At 43.4% G+C, this 18,096-nt stretch overlaps 1 protein-coding gene across 13 annotated transcripts in view; it reads left to right on the top strand.

Moving 5' to 3' along the window:
* Nucleotides 1-18,096, top strand: part of KASH5 (KASH domain containing 5) — a 46,039-nt gene that overhangs the window by 11,146 nt on the left and 16,797 nt on the right. For 7 of the 13 annotated variants that reach the window (XM_053263121.1, XM_053263127.1, XM_053263122.1 and 4 more), the window contains 7 exons: nucleotides 675-836; nucleotides 1,316-1,433; nucleotides 1,890-1,940; nucleotides 2,386-2,463; nucleotides 2,610-2,666; nucleotides 11,628-11,687; nucleotides 12,281-12,345. In XM_053263121.1, coding sequence (XP_053119096.1) covers nucleotides 675-836; nucleotides 1,316-1,433; nucleotides 1,890-1,940; nucleotides 2,386-2,463; nucleotides 2,610-2,666; nucleotides 11,628-11,687; nucleotides 12,281-12,345 — 591 coding nt within the window. The remainder of the gene's footprint in view (nucleotides 1-674; nucleotides 837-1,315; nucleotides 1,434-1,889; nucleotides 1,941-2,385; nucleotides 2,464-2,609; nucleotides 2,667-11,627; nucleotides 11,688-12,280; nucleotides 12,346-18,096) is intronic. The other 6 variants (XM_053263125.1, XM_053263124.1, XM_053263128.1 and 3 more) reach the window with 4 other exon arrangements.

Genomic DNA, 18,096 nt, shown 5'->3' with positions numbered 1-18,096 from the left:
GTGAATCATTTAAAAGATCATTTCAGTTTTTTCTTCTGGTCCCCAGAGACCTGAATGGGGTCACTGGGGAGAGAGAGCAAGTTGGTATCATATATAACATATTGGGTTGAGAACATGGCAGATGTTTCTGTGGCCTACACAGCCTTGTCCTATGAGAACACAACATCAAGTCTTCTAACTAGTGTCTTGGAACCATTCAAGACTCTACTTGTATTTTCCAAATTAATCCTCAACTCTATAATAAAAGGATTACAGTACTCTTTTTGCCTTGTCTGCCCTCCAAGGGTTTTGTGAGACCTAAATGACAATGAAGAGTTTATTTTTAAAAAGCTTACTGTTGGGTTATTTTCTCCCTCCTTCATGAACACCCTTGGTGAAGGCTGTTCATTTTTAGTGGAAGCGGAAAGGGGATTTGAGGTAAGTATCAAAGCCTCACTTTCTAAAGGCAAAACATTTTTTGTTCACTGCTTTGTGTCTATAAAATCTTTTGTTTCTTGAATCTTGACAGCAAGGCCTAGCTGTTTGTAGTGTCTACAGAGCTGGTGTTCCAAGATAGCATGCACCAATGTTGCTCAGAATATATAGGGGACCAGCAAATATTAGTGAGGACTGTGTTATAATAATTATCATGGACATGGAATAGAGTGACACAGATGCCTTTTTTGTAACAAAAGAGAAGAGGCCACAGACTTGGTGAACAGCATTGAAGACCTGCAGCATGGCAACAAGCAGCTGGCCGTGCAGAACATCAAGTTGCAAAGGACTATTGAGGCTGCAGAGGAGCTAAATTCAAGACTTTCTGAGGAGATCTCTGAACTGAAAGGGAAACTGAGAGGGTAAGTGTCAGACTGTCTGACACAGGTTCAGGCGCCATTGATTAGGGCTAATCCAAGGAGACAATCCGAGCAGAGGGCTCAATGGGCTGTAGAAAGTGATACAAGAGCATCAAGAGGGACTGTGCAGTATTGAGGGGTTGTTTGTTGAGCTGGAAGTAGTTCAGCACAGAGATACCTCAGTCAGTAGGACTCAATGCAGAGATCCCTGTAATCTAACACAGTTCCCCTGCTGAGGGTACCCCATTTTCTTCCCTCTTTCCCAGTCCCCACTGCCCTGGGTAGAATGCTTCTTATTGATATATGTTTGTCTATGTCTCTCTCATCCCAGTTTTGACCACTAACTTGATCTCTTAACTATTTAACCTTCTTTCTTGTCGGCTACTTTAATTCTTCCTTGCGTAGCTCAATAATAGTGAGGTAACGGTTTGGTGGTGAACTCTAGAGCATTGTAACCAAATACCCACTATCCTTTATTACAGCACTCAGCAAGCCCTCGAGCAAGCTAGGGTCATGGCAAATGAACTGGAGGATCTGAAGCTTTTTTCAAAATGTCTGGAAGAGGAGAATAGTAAATTTCACACACAAGCCAGACAGCTGGTGGGTGCTTCTGACCTTTCAGTTTAGCTTGTCGTTGATCCATAAACCTTCTTCTGTTGTAAAGTGTATTCATATTTGTCTCAAATTGCAATCCATTACTAACAGCAAAACATCTGACTTTTATTTTCATTTTTAAGAGTGTGAGTTTGCATTTCTTCACAGTCAGTTCCTCAAACTGTGGGAAGACTGCTTAAGTGTTTCATGTAGCTGCATATGCATGCAAATATGTTGTGCAAGTGGATCATCTGTGTAAGGTTTTTTGCAGGTGATTGTATGATTTATGGCTGAATTCTCATTAACTGCTTTTTATAAGACTATTAATCTATGTGGGTTACATATTTTCATAACCGGTTATCACATGTGTGTAGACATTAGATACTTACCAGAAATAATCTTTTGGCTGCAAAAAGTTTTGTCAAAATTCTGCCTCTTCAAACTTTCCCCTCTATGTATTAGGAAAAAGAGCAGCAGTTCCTCTCTGTTCAAGTGGATAACCTGCAGGAGGAGGTGAGCAGAGGCAACGAGGACTTAAACAAAAATTATAATCAGTCTTGCCAGTGTTTCAGTGGGACAACTCAAACAAATGCAGTGTGTGTCTCAGGAGAGGACGCATCTGTTTTTACATATGTAGCATTAGGGTACAAGAGAAATCTCTGCTGCCAAATGCAGAGTATAACAGTAGAACAATAATTTCTATTGCATAAACAGTCACTTCACACATATTGAAATTCTATACAAGAAGCTGCATGTCTCTTACAGGTTTATTGTAAAAATAAATAATGTAAAAATAAATAAATAAAATTGTCACATAAACATCTGTTTGTTTTACTGCATGTGCACACTGCAAGCCTGGCATAAACAAAAACAAAAAAAAGCCTGCTAAAGCAAAAGTGATATAGCTAACAGCTTCAGCACGCAGTAATGTTAAGAAACTGCTGGGTTTGTCTTGCAGAACAAGAAGTTGCTTCTGGAAAAAGAAGGCTCTAGATGTAAAATCAAAGAGCTACTTTCTGAGAAGGCCAAAATGAAGGTACTAATGAAGTAGGGAGTGTACATAGCATGCTTAAATGTTGTTGTTCAACTAATTTGGCAAGTAACAGCTATTCTTTTTGTTTGGATTTGTGGTTGTAACTTATTTTTGTATAAATAGTTATTTATGCTCTTGCTTCCTTGCAGTTCCAACTTTGTGATTACGAAAATCTTATCTCCTGCAAAGACACCACACTTAATGAGGTGAGCTGCACATAAGAAAAATGCCAAATTGGAAATGTAAAATTAAGGCTCTGGGATGGAACTAAGAGATCTAGGAATGTCTGTTCAGTAGTATTGTGCAGGATAGTATCGGCAGCTACCTTTTTGTAAGGCGACAAGATTTCAAGTTGGACAGAAGATTTCTTGTTACCTTTTCAGCACACTGGATTTAATAACAAGAAGTTCCGGTAAGAACCAATCTGCCTACTCTCTTTTCACTATAGTTTAATTGGTAATTACAATCTTCAAATTAATGCACTCTTTGATGTTAAACACCAAATGCAATATCCAGAGTGCAATAAACAATAGTCAGAGCCTCATCTGTAAGAACAGGGTGTACAGTGCCTAGGTTGCGGATGGCAATGAAATAATGATGTCATCACAAAACACGCTGTTGAGGTGTCTCTGTGGCACTACAACTGTATCAAGTTTTATCCAAATCGGTCCAGGCATTGTGAAGTTGTTAGGAACATGCATCACTCACAAGGTGATCTCATAAGTTGATTTTCTATGAGGAAAGGGTTGGAGATAGAGTTCCAGTGCATCGGCCTTTTGCACCAACTGTCGTAATAACTACTAGGGGCATTGGGAGTGGAGGTAGTGAGTGAGGGTCTCCTTACTAGTCTCTGCTTGCTTCTACTCTATGACCCCTGCCTTGGACTCCTCAAATATTTCCTGTAGTGAGTCAGTCCTCTTCCTTTCCTCCTAGAGAGACGATGGAAACGGCTCTTTCTCTCTCCCTACCTATTCATTATGTAGCTGATAGATAGGATAGGTCTATCCCAAATGTATTTCACTAATAAACCTATTTGGTTTAGACTCTATTTGCTTTAAACCTACCTACAGAAAGTAGGATTAAAAAGTTGCCATATGAGCCATTTTGTATTCTGATGAGTTCAGTTAACCATTTTCTGAGTCACAGTTCCTGGTGATGTTCATGGTGAGTCAGTCATCTGTAGCATCCACCCACTATAGTGAAGAAACTTTTTACCATGCCTACATTCATTTTATTTATCACTTATATATACAATCTCTACCCCACATTTTGAGCTACAGGTCCCCAAAGCACCTAATATAAAGAAAAACACAAAAAGGATAAATCAGTAAAACAATAACACTGATAAATAAAATTTATGTATTTAACATTTATATACTTCTCCAAACTTATGTCTCTGGGCAGTTTACAATGAAACAATAGAAATTAAAACAAAATTAAAATGTTAAAGCAATTTAAAACTTAACAATGTTAAAAACTGTAAGTCTAATTAAAAGCCTGGGTGAACAAATGTGTCTTAACTGCCTTTTAAAAATTTGCCAGAGATGGGGAGGCTCCTGTTTCTGCAGGGAGTGCATTCCAAAGCCTCCGGGCAGTAATGGAGAAGGCCCATCCCTGAGTAGCCACCAGACAAGCCGGTGGCAACAGCAGACACATCTCGGGGGGGGGGGGGTGTAATTATTCGCATATGCCTTCATGCCCCGGGGTATCTGAAGAGCGAAGATGTTTAATCTGGGGATTAAATGGGACAATCCACATGGCTCCTTTCTGCCATCTTTTCCCTGTGTGCATTCCTACAGCTTGCTCCGGGTCTTCTCTCCAACCAATCACTGGCAAGAGAACCAGCATCTTGCATGCTCCTCCTCTCCTTCTCTTGCTCCATGGTGGTCTGGCAGTGGCAGCAGTGGATGCTCTGAGGAGGGAGGGGGGCCATTCCCCCCTCTTCCAGCCCCCTTGCTTGGCTTTCGGTTGGATTCAGACGGAGTTTTGCTCAGTGCTTGGGAGATGGGAAGTAATGATAGCTGGCACCCGAATTGAACTTTGTGTCCCCCCTCTACTCAGAGCAGACAACCCAGCTGTCATACTCCCCTTCATTGTGTTTTGAAAAAAGCTGAATTACTGCCAATGGCCACTGCACTTATATCCGGAGAAGCAGCGGGGAATATCAGAAGGCTCAGCTTTTTTTAAAAAAGCTGCTGCAAATAGAGGGTTTTTTAACCTGGACATAACCTGAGCCAAGCAAGAATGCGCAGTAATTCTTAACAGTAATTTGGGGAAATGCAAAGTTGGGTATGTACTTGTCCCTGATAGCCTACCGGGATGTTGGGGTAAATCAGGGGCGTAGCAAGGTTGGAGTGGGCCTGGAGACGAGATTTTAAATTGGCCCCTCACTGCTGATTAACAAAGGAGACTTTCAACCATGCAAAGCAATCCTATGTATGTTTTCTCATAAATCCTAACAAATTTAGTACAGTTTGCTTCCAGGTAATTGTGTAGAGAATTGCAGCCTTTGGCAGCAAATCTAACCACATTTAGCTGGAAGTACATTTCACTGAAACCTAAAGGACTTTGTAATTTTTTTTATCACGAAACAAGCCACTTATAGGACTTTTTTTGATGGTCTTTAAATTTAAAAAATATTAAAAACCAACATTTTGTCCAATCCACTTCAGTTTAAATATACATATTCCTTCCACATCTCTCTGCTCAAAACCAAAGCCCTATGCCCAGTCATTCTAGGTGATCTAAAGGCTGGGGCTGAAATGGGGTTTTTTTTAATGAAGGCAAAGGACAGATTCTTCCATATTGGGGTGGAACTACTTTTTAAAAAATAGTTTTTCTAAAATTGAAAAAATATTTTAAACCAGAAAATTCCTCAATCTCTGAATTAAATATTCAGAGTCATTTCAATCTGCCCTACATCCCCCACCCTTATATAAAAGCTCTATGGCAAGCAGTCCCTAAATATCCAAGTGGGAGGAGGGGATAACCACAAAAAGAAAATCACATCCTAGCTCCATTACTAAGCCAGAGGAGTAAAAAGCTGGGCAGAGCTGTGGGGGGCAAGAGCAGCCAGCGCTCGCTGGCTGGCTGGCTGCCTGCCTGCCTGCCTGCTTGCACTCGAGTTCAGGCTTCAGGGAGGCCTGCACGAAGGCCTCTCTGGAAGCCCCACCCACCCGCCAAACAGCTGAGCGGTGGAGACTGAAGGGGCCACAGCAGCTTGCAGGCTGCTTCACTCCCCTGGTCAGAGCAGGAGGGCTAGCAGGAGAGGGGGCCAGCAGGCAAGGCAAGGGGGACTGGCTAAGGGGCCTCGGGGGGACCTCCAGGCCCTGTGGACCTAGAGACATTTGTCTCCCCTTGCCCAATGGAACTTATGCCCCTGGGGTAAATGATAATAATATGTGGACTGGCACACTCCAATCCGGAGTGGATTCGAATTAAAAGCCCTGTCTGTGAAGCCTCCAGGGCGTTTTTCACACAGTAGGCTTTACTGCAAGTTTGAAGTTCCCCAAAAAACCGAAGCAAAAGTGGATTGTTTTTTACCCTGTATATAAATCAGGCTATATTGTAACGTGCAATGAAGAACACGAATCATGTGTGAAGTGCTCCCCGATAGCTTGCAGGGACTTTGGGGTAAATCTGGCCGTATTGTGAACACAAACCCTCCATTCCAGAGGAGGTGCAAGCTAAAAGCCCTGTGTGAAAAACATCCAGATGATCTCTAAGGGTGGTGCGGCTCATGGAGAAAAAGACGTTCTCTTCAATACCCAGGGCCTAAGCTGTTTAGGGCTTTATGCGAATACAACGGATATGTATATACCGCTTTTCAACCAAAGTTCCCAAAGCGGTTTACATACAGAAATTAATTAATTAAATGGCTGCCTGTCCCCAAAGGGCTCACAGTCTAAAAAAGAAACATAAGGAAGGCACCAGCAACAGCCACTGGAGGGATGCTGTGCTGGGTTTGGATAGGGCCAGTTGCTCTCCCCCTGCTAAATAAAGAGAAACACCACTTTTAAAAGGTGCCTCTTTGCTCAGTTAGTGGGGTTATAACTAGCACCTTGTATTTTGCCCAGAAACCTATTGGCAGCTAGTGTAGCTTTTTCAATACAGGAGTAATATGGTCTCTCCAAGATGACCCAGAGACCAACCTGGCTGCCTCATTCTGTACCAGTGGCAGTTTCCAGACTATGTACAAAGGCAGCCCCACATAGAGCGCATTGCAGTAGTCAGGTCTGGAAGCTACCAGCATATGTACCACTGTCTGAGGTCATTTATGTCAAGAAATAGGAAGTACAAAAGCACACTTAGGAGATCTGTAGTGACATTGTGGTGATCTGGAAAGTGCCCAGGGAGAGGTTTGGATCCAGAAGCACCCCCAGATTGCATACCTATTCCTTCTGGGGGAGTGTGACCTCATCCAGAACAGGCAGATCAAAATCATCTCCTGAGTGCCAACCCCGCAGAATAAGTGCCTACGTCTTAACTGGATTTAGTCTCAGTTTGTTATCCCTCATCCAGCCCATTGCCATCTCCAGACAGGCATTTAAGGAGATTATGCCTTTTCCTGATGATGTTGACATGGAGTAATAGATTTGCACCAAATCTCCTGATGATCTCTCCCAGCGGTTTCATTGGAGACAATATGGAGTCCTGAGGATCACCATATGAAAGTTCACACTTTGAAGAGCAGCAGTCTCCAATGGATACCTTCTGGAATCTGCCCAAGAGTTAGGAGCGGAACCTCTGCAAAGCAGTGCCTTCCAGCCCCAACCCCCTCAGATGTTCCAGAAAGATACTATAGTTGATAGTACTGAAAGCTGCTGAGAGATCCAAAAGGACCAACAGAGTCACACTCTCTCTGTCAATTCCCAATTGGAGATCATCCATCAGGCCGACCAAGGCAGTTTCCTCCCCATAGCCCGCTCGAAAGCCAGTTTGAAATGGGCCTAGAGCAGTTCCCAACCATGGTTGTAGCTTGGGATGATGGGAATTGTAGTTCAGCAACATCTGGAGGAATCCTGGTTGGGAACCACTGGTCTAGATCAGAGCTGCTCAACTCCGGACCTCCTGCAGATGTTGACCTACAATTCCCATAATCCCTGGCTATTGGCCACTGTGGCTGGGGATTACGGTAGTTCAAAAACAGCTGGGGGTGGGGGCCTAAATTGAGCAGGCCTGTTCTAGATAATCAGTTTCCTCCAAGACTGCCTGAAGTTGGGAGGTCACCACTGTTACTAGTAAAGCTTTTCTGTCAGCTCCCAAGAGTTCCCTCATTTGTGTTTGAGTCTCCAGGCTTGGAGATCTCACTCTGTATATGCTCAGGAGCCTCACAGCATCGTGAGCTCTCATTTTATACACATGGGGACAGGAGACTTAGTGACAGTGGGCCAGTTGCCCCTAGATTTGGCTCCTAACAAGCAAATTGTAAAGGGAAGCAGATGCACACCCTCCCTGATGCTGGAATATGCTAAGTAGACCCTGGATGTTAACTAAAAACAGGTTAACTCTGCCAAGGCTACTCTGCCCTCAGAGTGAACTGCTTTGTCTTCCCCACCTTTTGCAAAAAGTATAGCAGCCAGCTAATGTGCCAATTAGTTCCACAAGAAAGAACACAGATAAGTAAATCTCCCCCCTCACAAAAGAGGTTGAGCAAGTGATATGGACCCAAGAGATGCACTCATTCAAAATACTGAGTAGACTACTGGACCTTTCCATTTATGCAGATTTCCCTTCCCATGTCTATGCACTCCGTTTTCATGACAAAAGCCTTGGCATACCTCGACAATTCCCACATTGTTGCACTCCGGAAGAAACATCAGCAACAAAGAGATCCCTGCCAGTCCCTCCCAACACACCTGTCAGACAGCAATGGACAACTGGAATTTCCCCCCAGGATATGATTTTGGGTATAAGAAACCCCAATTACATGATCCAGTGTGCTGCCTTGTATGCTTCACTTGGGACTTCATCGGGTGCTCCTTGTGATCTTTGTACTCTCTACACACCAGCGACCTTGGAGTTACCACCAGCTTTTTGGACAATTTACTATCCACAGGCCATCACGCAAGGCTGTGTTCAATACTTCGTGCTAGTCTCCAGATCGACATTCTTGCCCAGCCTGATCTGCTCAGTCTTCCTCGCTAACATGGTTCCACGGATAAAGCACCCTCCTGGATCCACCTCTACTGACTAATTCCTCCAACTTTTTGCACCCTCTTGGCCCAACCTGTTCCTGAGGAACAAGGTTCATCGGTGGTTCCCAGAGCCCTTCATCGAGACCAAGTTATATGAGCTTTGCCCCTCCTTGGGCCCAACATCTATTTCCATTCCTCTTTCTTAAATCCAACCACCTCCTTCTCTAAAAAGCCTCTTTCTCTTGCCCACTTGGGAATTTACACAATCAGGATTCTAAGGTAAAACACCTCATTGCAGTTAAACTTATTTTTGATAGTAATATTGCTTTGGCCACACATTTCTCTCTTCTGTACCGCTCCCTACAATAAATATCTTCTTTTATTATTTTAAAACTTGACTCTTGTCTCAGTACAGTCATTTCCTGAGTTCACAACTTTGCACAAATTAAAATATAACATTAAATTTTTCCTTTCTAAGCTAATTTTCCCCACCCAAGCCCAAAGGTAGATTTTGGGGTGTTCGCCAATCACCCTGGAGCAATTTCACTAATACCACCCTCTCAATTATCTTGCCCAACCACGGAAGTTTGGAGACAGACCTATAGTTGCTTATCTCTGAGGAATCCAATGCAGGCTTCTTCAGAAGAGGTCTAATAATTGCCTCCTTAAGACAAGGAGGCATCCTGCCCTCCCTCAGAGAAGCATTTATAATATCTGCCAGGCCTACTACAACAACCCCCTGCCTGATAGTTTAAGCCATGTCAGACAAGGGTCAAGAGAACAGGTGGTAGCGCGCACTGTTCCAAGCAGCTTGTCTACATCCTCAGAAGTCACAATCTGAAACAAATCCAGCCTAACAACTCGACGGGTTGCTGGACACCTCCGCATCAGACACTGCAGTAACTTGGGATCTGAATCCAAGTTGGCCCAAATACGAGAAATTTTATCTACAAATAACTTGTTAAAAAGTCACAGTGGGTATTGAAGGGAGGAGGGGCATGCACTAGCCCTCTCACAACTCTGAACAACTCCACTAGGTGTGAGCTTGCGGATGCAATATGGGCAGAAAATTATTGCTTCTTTGCTGCACGTATGTTAGATTTGAGGTGAGTCCTTCTCCACATGCACTCCAGTCTACTTCATTGCTTCAGCCCCTGTATTTCTTCCATATACCAAGGGGCCAGTTTCAAAGTGTGTCAGAGAGGATGCTTATGAGCAATCATGTCTACTGCCCTGGTGAGTTTGCTGTTCCAATTCTCTACCAGGGCATCAACAGGATCACTGGCAGAGCCAACACTAAATCCTTCCAAGGCTACTTGGAATCCTATTGGATCCAATTACAGCTATACAAGAATTCAACCATGAGGAGATCATTTACCTGTATTTCCATTTGGAAATGGGTTGCCTGCATAGTTGCATGTGCATTATGGTAAGCTGCTGCAAAGTAAATGATTTGTGTGTGGGGCTGTCATCCAGTTAAAGAAATCCTAGTCACTTAAAAGTATCAATTTTAGTTGATGAATTGATTGAATATATTTGCATACTGTAAAATCAGAGGCATAGTTTTAGATGAATAAAAGACATTTAGCCAGTTAATTTAACAAATTAATTGATTAAACATTGCAACTGTAGTTTTTGTGGTATTGCTAAATCTCTGAAAGGGATTTTTAGCATCTTTCCTCTGGCACTGCAGAGTGCATGGAGAATGGAAGATAAATTTCTTTTTTAGAAGGTTTGCTATGTCCCTACATTCTGGGATCAATCACTAGGGTGTTTTCCAGATTACATGCTGGCACGTGTCCCATAAGTGGCCCCTCCATATTGCCAGTGTTTTGACATCGCACTCGCTGTGTTGTCAGCAGGGTGCCATCCATATTTCCAATGCCTTGTTTTGAATTTTAATGATGTGTTGTGGCCCTATAACGTGGGAATAGCGTTGCAGGAAAGTAGTTGTATTTTTCCGTGGTAGGGAGGCTTGCAACGGAGTGTATGCATTGCAGTGTGTTGCAGTATGGACAGGTTATGCTTGTGTCCTCCGCCCCTTCACTGCAGGGAGAGAAACAGGCAGGGAGAAATCTCGGCTTTCCCCTCCTTTCCTCTCCACAGATCCCAAACCCCACACCTCCCTCCTCCTCTGCTTGCTTCCAGTATAACTTGAGCTTGTCAACACAGAAGGGGAAAGGAACGTCGGAGGGGTTTTATTATTTTTCCACTGGGGTTCTTTTGTGCATTTTCCTTTGAATTTGCTACTTTGGTCAGAGACTCATACTAGTGCAACTGAGCAGATTTCTGAATCCAACACTTTCTTGTGCACTTTTACTGAAGAGGAAGCCCATTGGACTAAATCATTTATTTCTGTGCAATCCCACTTGCTATTTATTTATTTATTTAGAGGCGTGCCAGTTCCTGTCTTTCCCTCTTCCTGGCTCACCACACAATTCCCTTTTGCTCCCCGCCCCCCAATAAGCAGTTCCCTTGTTTTGTCACTCTAAAGGATATCCTCACGCACTCCACTCCCCCTCTTTTTGCTTGCACAAAACTGGAATGATAAAAGACAAAGTTAGATTTTTGTTTTGAAACAGTGCTTCCCCCTGTTGGTGGATTTGTGCAAGGCAGCCAAGAAGTTACAATTCCCTCCAACACATTTTCTCCCACCCCCACCCCACAACTCCATTGTCAGGAGAAGGGGCAGATAAAGATGTTTCAAGGAGAATATGGACAGTCATGCCTTCAAAACACATTGCAATGGGCGGAAGATATAAATAGCCTCAGCCTACAATGAGTTTATTCTTGGTTTTAAACTGTTGCACTATTCCATCACACTTTGCAGTGCTTTACCTGTTGCAAATCTCGTAGTCCGGAAAACGCCCAGATGCCATTGCAGCCTCATGGCTAGGCATATCTCAGCTGTGTAAAAAAGACTTGCATATTTTAAAAAAGTGTTAGTGATAGAGGCCTCTGAGGACAGTTTAATTGGCATGATCCTTACTCATTAATTTGGTTGCTTTGGGTTATGTTTGGTGTTTGCAGAAAATGAAACGAGTTGAAGAGTTGACAGTGACCCTGGATGAGTACCAAATGGTAGTACAGGTAATGGGGATCTTATCTGGGACTAGTGGAAGTCTATCCAGTGGCTTATGAATTATACAATCTGCACTTGATTTTGCTTATTGTGTAGAAATAAAAAACCCTTAAAACCCCTCAACTATGCCTAAATGGAAGGTGAGACTAAAACTTTCAACTATGCCCAAATTCAGGGCTGGGTTTCATAAAATCTTGTGAACAAATTCTGTGATTATAAGAACCCAGGTCAGATTGGCAGCACTGCATCATGTAATTGCCTTCCACCAGATCAGGGGCAGGCTCGAACGATGAATTCTTCAGTTCATGGCAGCTATCTTAGAGGTCTACTCAGGGAGTGAGGATGTATAGACATCTGGGTGGAGGGCAATAGGTGTGTAAGGGAAGAAATTGTGAACACAAGCAGAAGGGTACTAAAGTGGTTCTTCTAAAAACTGAATTTCAAAAAGTTCATGGAATTGAACATGCTACTATTAGAAAGTTAGACTCATGCAGACTTCTAGGTCTTACTCCTTAAGCTATTGACTTCCTCTAGTTTTCTCAGTGCTGTCATAGCAGCTGCCATACATGTGCACCAGCTTCTCTTTATGATCTCCATGTAGGAGCTGAAACTGGAAATCAAAAGGCTTCAAGACCAGCTGTGCCAGTCTTATAAAGACCTAGAAATGTAAGTGTTGTCAGAATTAGCCTGGCTTTTTTCTCAATTGGAGGTTGAGGATATTCAGAGTGGATTATCGCTTCCCACTCCTTCCTGAGATTGGGATACATAAATTACAGAAGCTTTGTCCCATCTCATTCTGGTCTTGTCTACTTATGAACAGACCATATTTTTTTGGTACTCCTCTCTGTCTAACTTGTTTCTCATTCCATCGACCAGGAATGAGACTTTCTCCCTCTCTTTCCTTAAGCCACCTAATGGCGCAGTGGGGAAATGGCTTGACTAGCAAGCCAGAGGTTGCTGGTTCAAATCCCTGCTGGTATGTTTCCCAGACTATGGGAAGCACCTATATTGGGCAGCGGTGATATAGGAAGATGCTGAAAGGCATCATATCATACTGTGCGGGAGATGGCAATGGGAAACCTCTCCTGTATTCTACCGAAGACAGCCACAGGGCTCTGGACTTGACGACACACTTTACCTTTTCTCAGCACTTATTTAGTTAGGAGGGAGCCAGCTGATATATACTTCATGCCAAGCACTTGGAGCAGCAACTTCATCATTTGGTTGTGAGGCAGGCAAATGTTTCAAAAAAGTCACCTCCCACTACCTCTGCTTACATGCAGACAGCAATGCTGAACAGCTTGTAAGGCTTCACTTCAGAAGGTGGTTTTCAGGAGAGGGACTCTACCTCTGTGTCTTTCCCAGAGTCAGTGGTCAAGGGGGCTATAGAGATGAGCCTTGCCCCATGCGCTCTCCAGTGCAGAGGGGGATCAGTTTCATTCAGCAGCCGTACCCTTCTATTTGCATGATAAGGTTGGCTCTGTCTTTCATGGAGCTGCTTCAGTGCCTGAGACAGTTCTGCAAGGTGTGGTGGTATACAGTCATGATAATTCTATGGTTTTGTCACAAGTATCCATAAAATCACCTTCATGTCCTGAACTAGCAACCATCCTTTCCGGGCAGGGAAATGATGCCAAATACACAAAAATGTACCCCAAAAGCAAATATATAGTGATCAAACTTTTAAATATTTGTTTATTTGTTTATTTATATTTTATTTAACATATTCTTATACCACCCAAAACACAAGTTCTCTGGGCGGTTTACAAAACAATAAAAACAACCAATAAAAAGATTGACACATTTCAACAATTAAAATTTTAAAAGTTAAAACTATTAAAACACAATTAAAACAATATCTAATTAAAAAGCCTGGGTGAACAAATACATCTTGAGATTTTAAACTCTGTATTCTTAAGATTGGTAGTTATTACATTTAGTTGTAAAGATACTCCCTGCCCATAACTGGTTATAATTTTCTAATGTCTACCTCTATGAATACACACACACAATACCCCAAAGTCAATTGTTAACATTCCAGTAATTGACTCACATGCCGAATGGGGGAACGTGGATGGTTCAGCACCGCCTGCACTGCTGTGAGTGCCTAAAACACCACTGTGTTGTGGAACAGCTCTCTTCGGCAGTGACTTAAAATTGCACAAAGTTGTGTGATGCTACATCCTTTGGGAATAATGGATATAGTATTGTGCAACTACAGTTGTGCCATTTTAAGTCACCGCAGAACAGGGCTGTTTTACAGCACTGCAACTGGTCTTTTAGACACTTGCAGCAAATTGTCTGCATTATCCTGTGCAACCTGTGAGCCATTGTTTGCAAGTATTGCAAGGCCTTTTCATTTAGACTGCTTCATAGTGGTCAAGATTAAGGTTTTAAACGCTAGGATAGGAGTTTTAATTTATACTAGCTGGGCCTCCACCGGCCCACTTCTCCGCTGTCCCCGCCCACTTTGCCCGCCCACAGTTTCTGGCTGGCGGGCCGGCCGGAAAGGCAACCCGCCACCTCCTCCTGCCCGCCCACCCATTCTCGACGGCCAGGCTGGCCCACCGCCGCTGCCTTCTGCTTCCGGCAGCTGGGCCGAGCTGGCTGCTACCACCTGCTGACGCCGGCCAGCTGCCTGCTGGCGGGAGCAGCCTGCTTCCTTCTCCCCACCCACCCACAATTTCTGGCTGGTGGGCCAGCTAGAAAACTGGCCCGCTACCTCCTCTCGCCCGCTCGCCAATTCCTGGCAGCCAGGCTGGCCCACCACCACCTGCTGCTCCTGGTGGCCGGCCGCCCACTAGGGCTGTCATCCCTATTTTCTCCCGTCCCTGTCACTAATGGGCAGCTGCTTGTGAACTCTTGCGAGAGCTGCCAGGCATGGGATTAGCGATGGGTACGCCTAGGAGAAATAAATATTTAGACGATTGTTTTAAGTTTGATTGTATTTGAATGTGTATGTTTTAAACTGTAGTAGCCTACCCTGAGTTCTAGAGATGGTTCAAAGACAGGTATACAATTTAATACATACATACATAATGTTATTTGGTACTAGTAGTGGTGCACTACTTACTCAATAATGAAATGTTCAGCTCTGAAAAACATAAAATTCACTGCCCCTTGGAGATAAACAATTTATGAGCATTTGTCTTTCCTTAAGGGTGGGGTAGTTCACATCTGCATAGTCTGTCCAAGAACAGATGAAATTGTCCATATCATCCTCATTTTGTCTTCCTATTTAAAACTGGCTTGCCAAGAGCAATGAAACTAGAAAACAGATGAGTAGGGAGCTAGAATGTGTGAGGAACGGTTTTTTTCTATCCCAGGTATCTACATCTAGGGAGCGCTCAAGTAACAGAACAGATGCAGCTTAATTTGCTATCTCCAGATAAATTAGTTTTGTCCTTTACAAGACCCGTCCCCCCCCCGCCCTCTTATGCACGCACATCATGCCGTGTGACCCACTTCTGTGTCTGGCACTAAGAATCTGAAATAATTCTTTCTGACATGCTAGGGAGACACTGAGGTCAGGTCTGTGTTTATTATGAACATGGATAATTTTGCCTAGTGCTTTGGTGAGAAGAAGGGAACAAAACTGATGAGAGAATGGGGTGGATTTTATTTTGCTGGATTTTATTTTTTTGACACTTTGAGTTGGGAAAGAGACTTAGAGGGGCCTGATCTAACCATCTATTGTAAGGGTTTTCGGACTTAAACTGTCTCTGACAGGTGCACACACAATTCTTTTTAAAACACTAGAAAATATTTGACAACTTCCCCAGGTAAAACCCCTTTCTGAATTAACCTTAAAGCCTAATTCTGTCTCTTGTTACACCAGCAAAGCAGACTGTTACAGACTGCACCGAAAGTGTAATATTGCATGCCCACACTGTGGTTGGCCTTGCTAGGGAGGGATAGGTGTACACTGAATTTAAAAGCAGGGAAGATATGCAACTGAGCATTAGAGATTAGACACAGCATTTAAATAATATATGTTTAAAGGTCTTGCAGAAATGGCAGGTTATTGCTTTTCAAAAAGGGAGTAGCCTTGGTCATGTTCATTATCACATTTGATTTTTCTAAGGGGGCTACAAAGGTGCTTCAATTTTTTGCTGTCTAACTAAACTTGCTGTGCTCCAGCTTAAACCCTGAACTCATCTTGCTTTTTCCTTAGTGGAAAATTAGGGGAATATTTGCACATACTGATGTCCTTGTTAATCAAAGCACCTGTCCTGCAAACAGATATTAAAAATACCCTGGGATCTGTTTGTTGGAGATGAACTTCCAGTGCATCGACCTTTTGCACCAACTGTCCTAATGACCACTAGGGGCATTGGGAATAGAGTAAGGGTCTCCCTGTCTGTCCCTACTCTATGACCCCTGAACTGACTCTGCAGCACTTCCTGTGCTGAGTTACAATCTTTCTTTTCCTCCTAGAGAGCAGATGGAAACATCTCTCTCTCTCTCTCCTTACCTATCCACTATGTAGCCCTTTAGATTAGATATAGGTCTTTCCTGTCTAAGTGTATTTAACCAATAAATGTTTAGTGTTTAGTCACACAAGGACCTCCATGTGTTTTCTCTAAATAGCTGCAATATCCAAACCATCCTCTGCTACCTACTCTGTAACTGGAGTGTGTGCTCATTCCTTAGTGCTCTGCTGTTTTACCTATTGTGGGTAAAAATCCTCTAACACTGTTTACATTGAATTTTCTGAGAGCGGCACTTGATTAATTCCAGACAGTTGAAGGGGTTGGTCTCTTTCTGTTATCTTTGAAATTAGTGCAGAGGTGTGCTCTGGAAGCTGCATATAAACAACTTCCTAACACTTTCATTGTTCACAAATTCTTTTGACCTCAGCTGTAGAAGGGAAGTGCTAAAATGCCCTATTCCTTCATTCACTACATTTCAGAACAGCAGTCTGAACATGCTACCTTTTGACATGAGTTGCTAAGTTGAAATATCTGCAGCCACTGGGTTAGTGAGTCTGTGACCAACCTAAGCTGGGGCCTTCCCAGATGGCAGGCTTAATCACGGGATTACGTGACTGATCATTAGTCACATAGAAGCCTCAGTCAGAAGCCGAAATAATAATTCTGAGGGTGTTCACATAGGGCTGCTTTGATGCAGTGTTCCCTCAGTTCCTTTCAAATTTTTCCCATGGACTGTTCATACCACTTGCTACCGGGTCTTTCTCTGGCTAATGGCTTTCTAGAGTAGGCAGGATGCCACACCTCTTCTTGTCTCCTAGTGCACATGCGTGGTGTGCTCTTCTAAAAACTTTCATTTCAATGAATAAATAACACTCTCATATTTTACAAACTTGTTTTTAAGGGGTCTTCCGCAGACTCACCCAGTGCCCCGCCTGTCCTTCTGGCCGGAAATCAGCTACAGAGGAGGTGGGGAGAGCAAGCCAAGCCAGTCTGGCAGGCAGAGAAGCACGGAGGCGGGTGCACGGATCTTTTCTTTCTTCTCCTGCCCCATCCATTGGTCAGTGGTCTTGTGGAAGACCACCAACTCAGCAAAGATGGTGGTCTTGCTGGTGTTCCACAAGATCACCCATCAATTTTTTTTTTAATAAAACAAAGAAAAAAGCCACTGCTTTATCACTATGCCCGCCCCCCATATATCTCAGAAGAAACACCAGGGTACTTTGAGGTACTTTGAGAAACCCCAGGGTACAGCTATTTCAAAAAGCTGCTGTAGAAAGTGGAACTTCTTAGCACGGGGATAATTTGGGCTAAGCTCCAATACGCAAGGAAAAACCTGAATTGTCTGTGGAGTGCTCTCCGATACCTCACAGGGACTTTGAGGTAAATCCACCCGGTGTGTGAATTCACACCCTCCACTCCTGGGGAACTTGAAAGTAAATTTGCCATCTGGGAAATCCCCTGGAGACTTTACACACAGGGCTTCTGCCCCAGATCTCCTTCAGAAGAAAGTGTGTGTGTTCTCACACCAGCCAAACTTACCTCGAAATCCCTTCAAGATTTTTGGACCCACTCCACACACAAACCGGGCTTTGTGATGCAAATTCTAGCTTATCTCAATGTATGTTTGGGTTTTTTAAATGCTGGTTTTAAGCTACTTTTTCTGAAAACACCAGAGAAAATGGGAGAGGCACTGACATACAATCATTAGCATGATAAGAGGCATACTCTCTTCAGAAATGCAGATCTATCTTTGCAGGAGCTCTCTCGCCCCCCACCCCATTGGCTAGAAGGAAAACATGGAGCATGCCATGTGGACTTGTTTCAAAACAAAACAGAGAGCAGGGGCTGCTTCTCTCAATGCTGCGAGTATACTTCAAAGTGGCTTCGCTCAACATTTACTCTGAAGCCAAGAGCGAATAACTCCCTGGTGAATTTCCATCTGCTGTTAATGGGGTGTGGAGAGCTTCAACTTGCATCTGCTTAA

The sequence above is a fragment of the Hemicordylus capensis genome, chromosome 6, assembly GCF_027244095.1.
Source record: "Hemicordylus capensis ecotype Gifberg chromosome 6, rHemCap1.1.pri, whole genome shotgun sequence".
NCBI classification, from domain to species: Eukaryota; Metazoa; Chordata; class Lepidosauria; order Squamata; family Cordylidae; genus Hemicordylus; species Hemicordylus capensis.
This window is presented reverse-complemented; position numbering and strand designations above follow the sequence as displayed.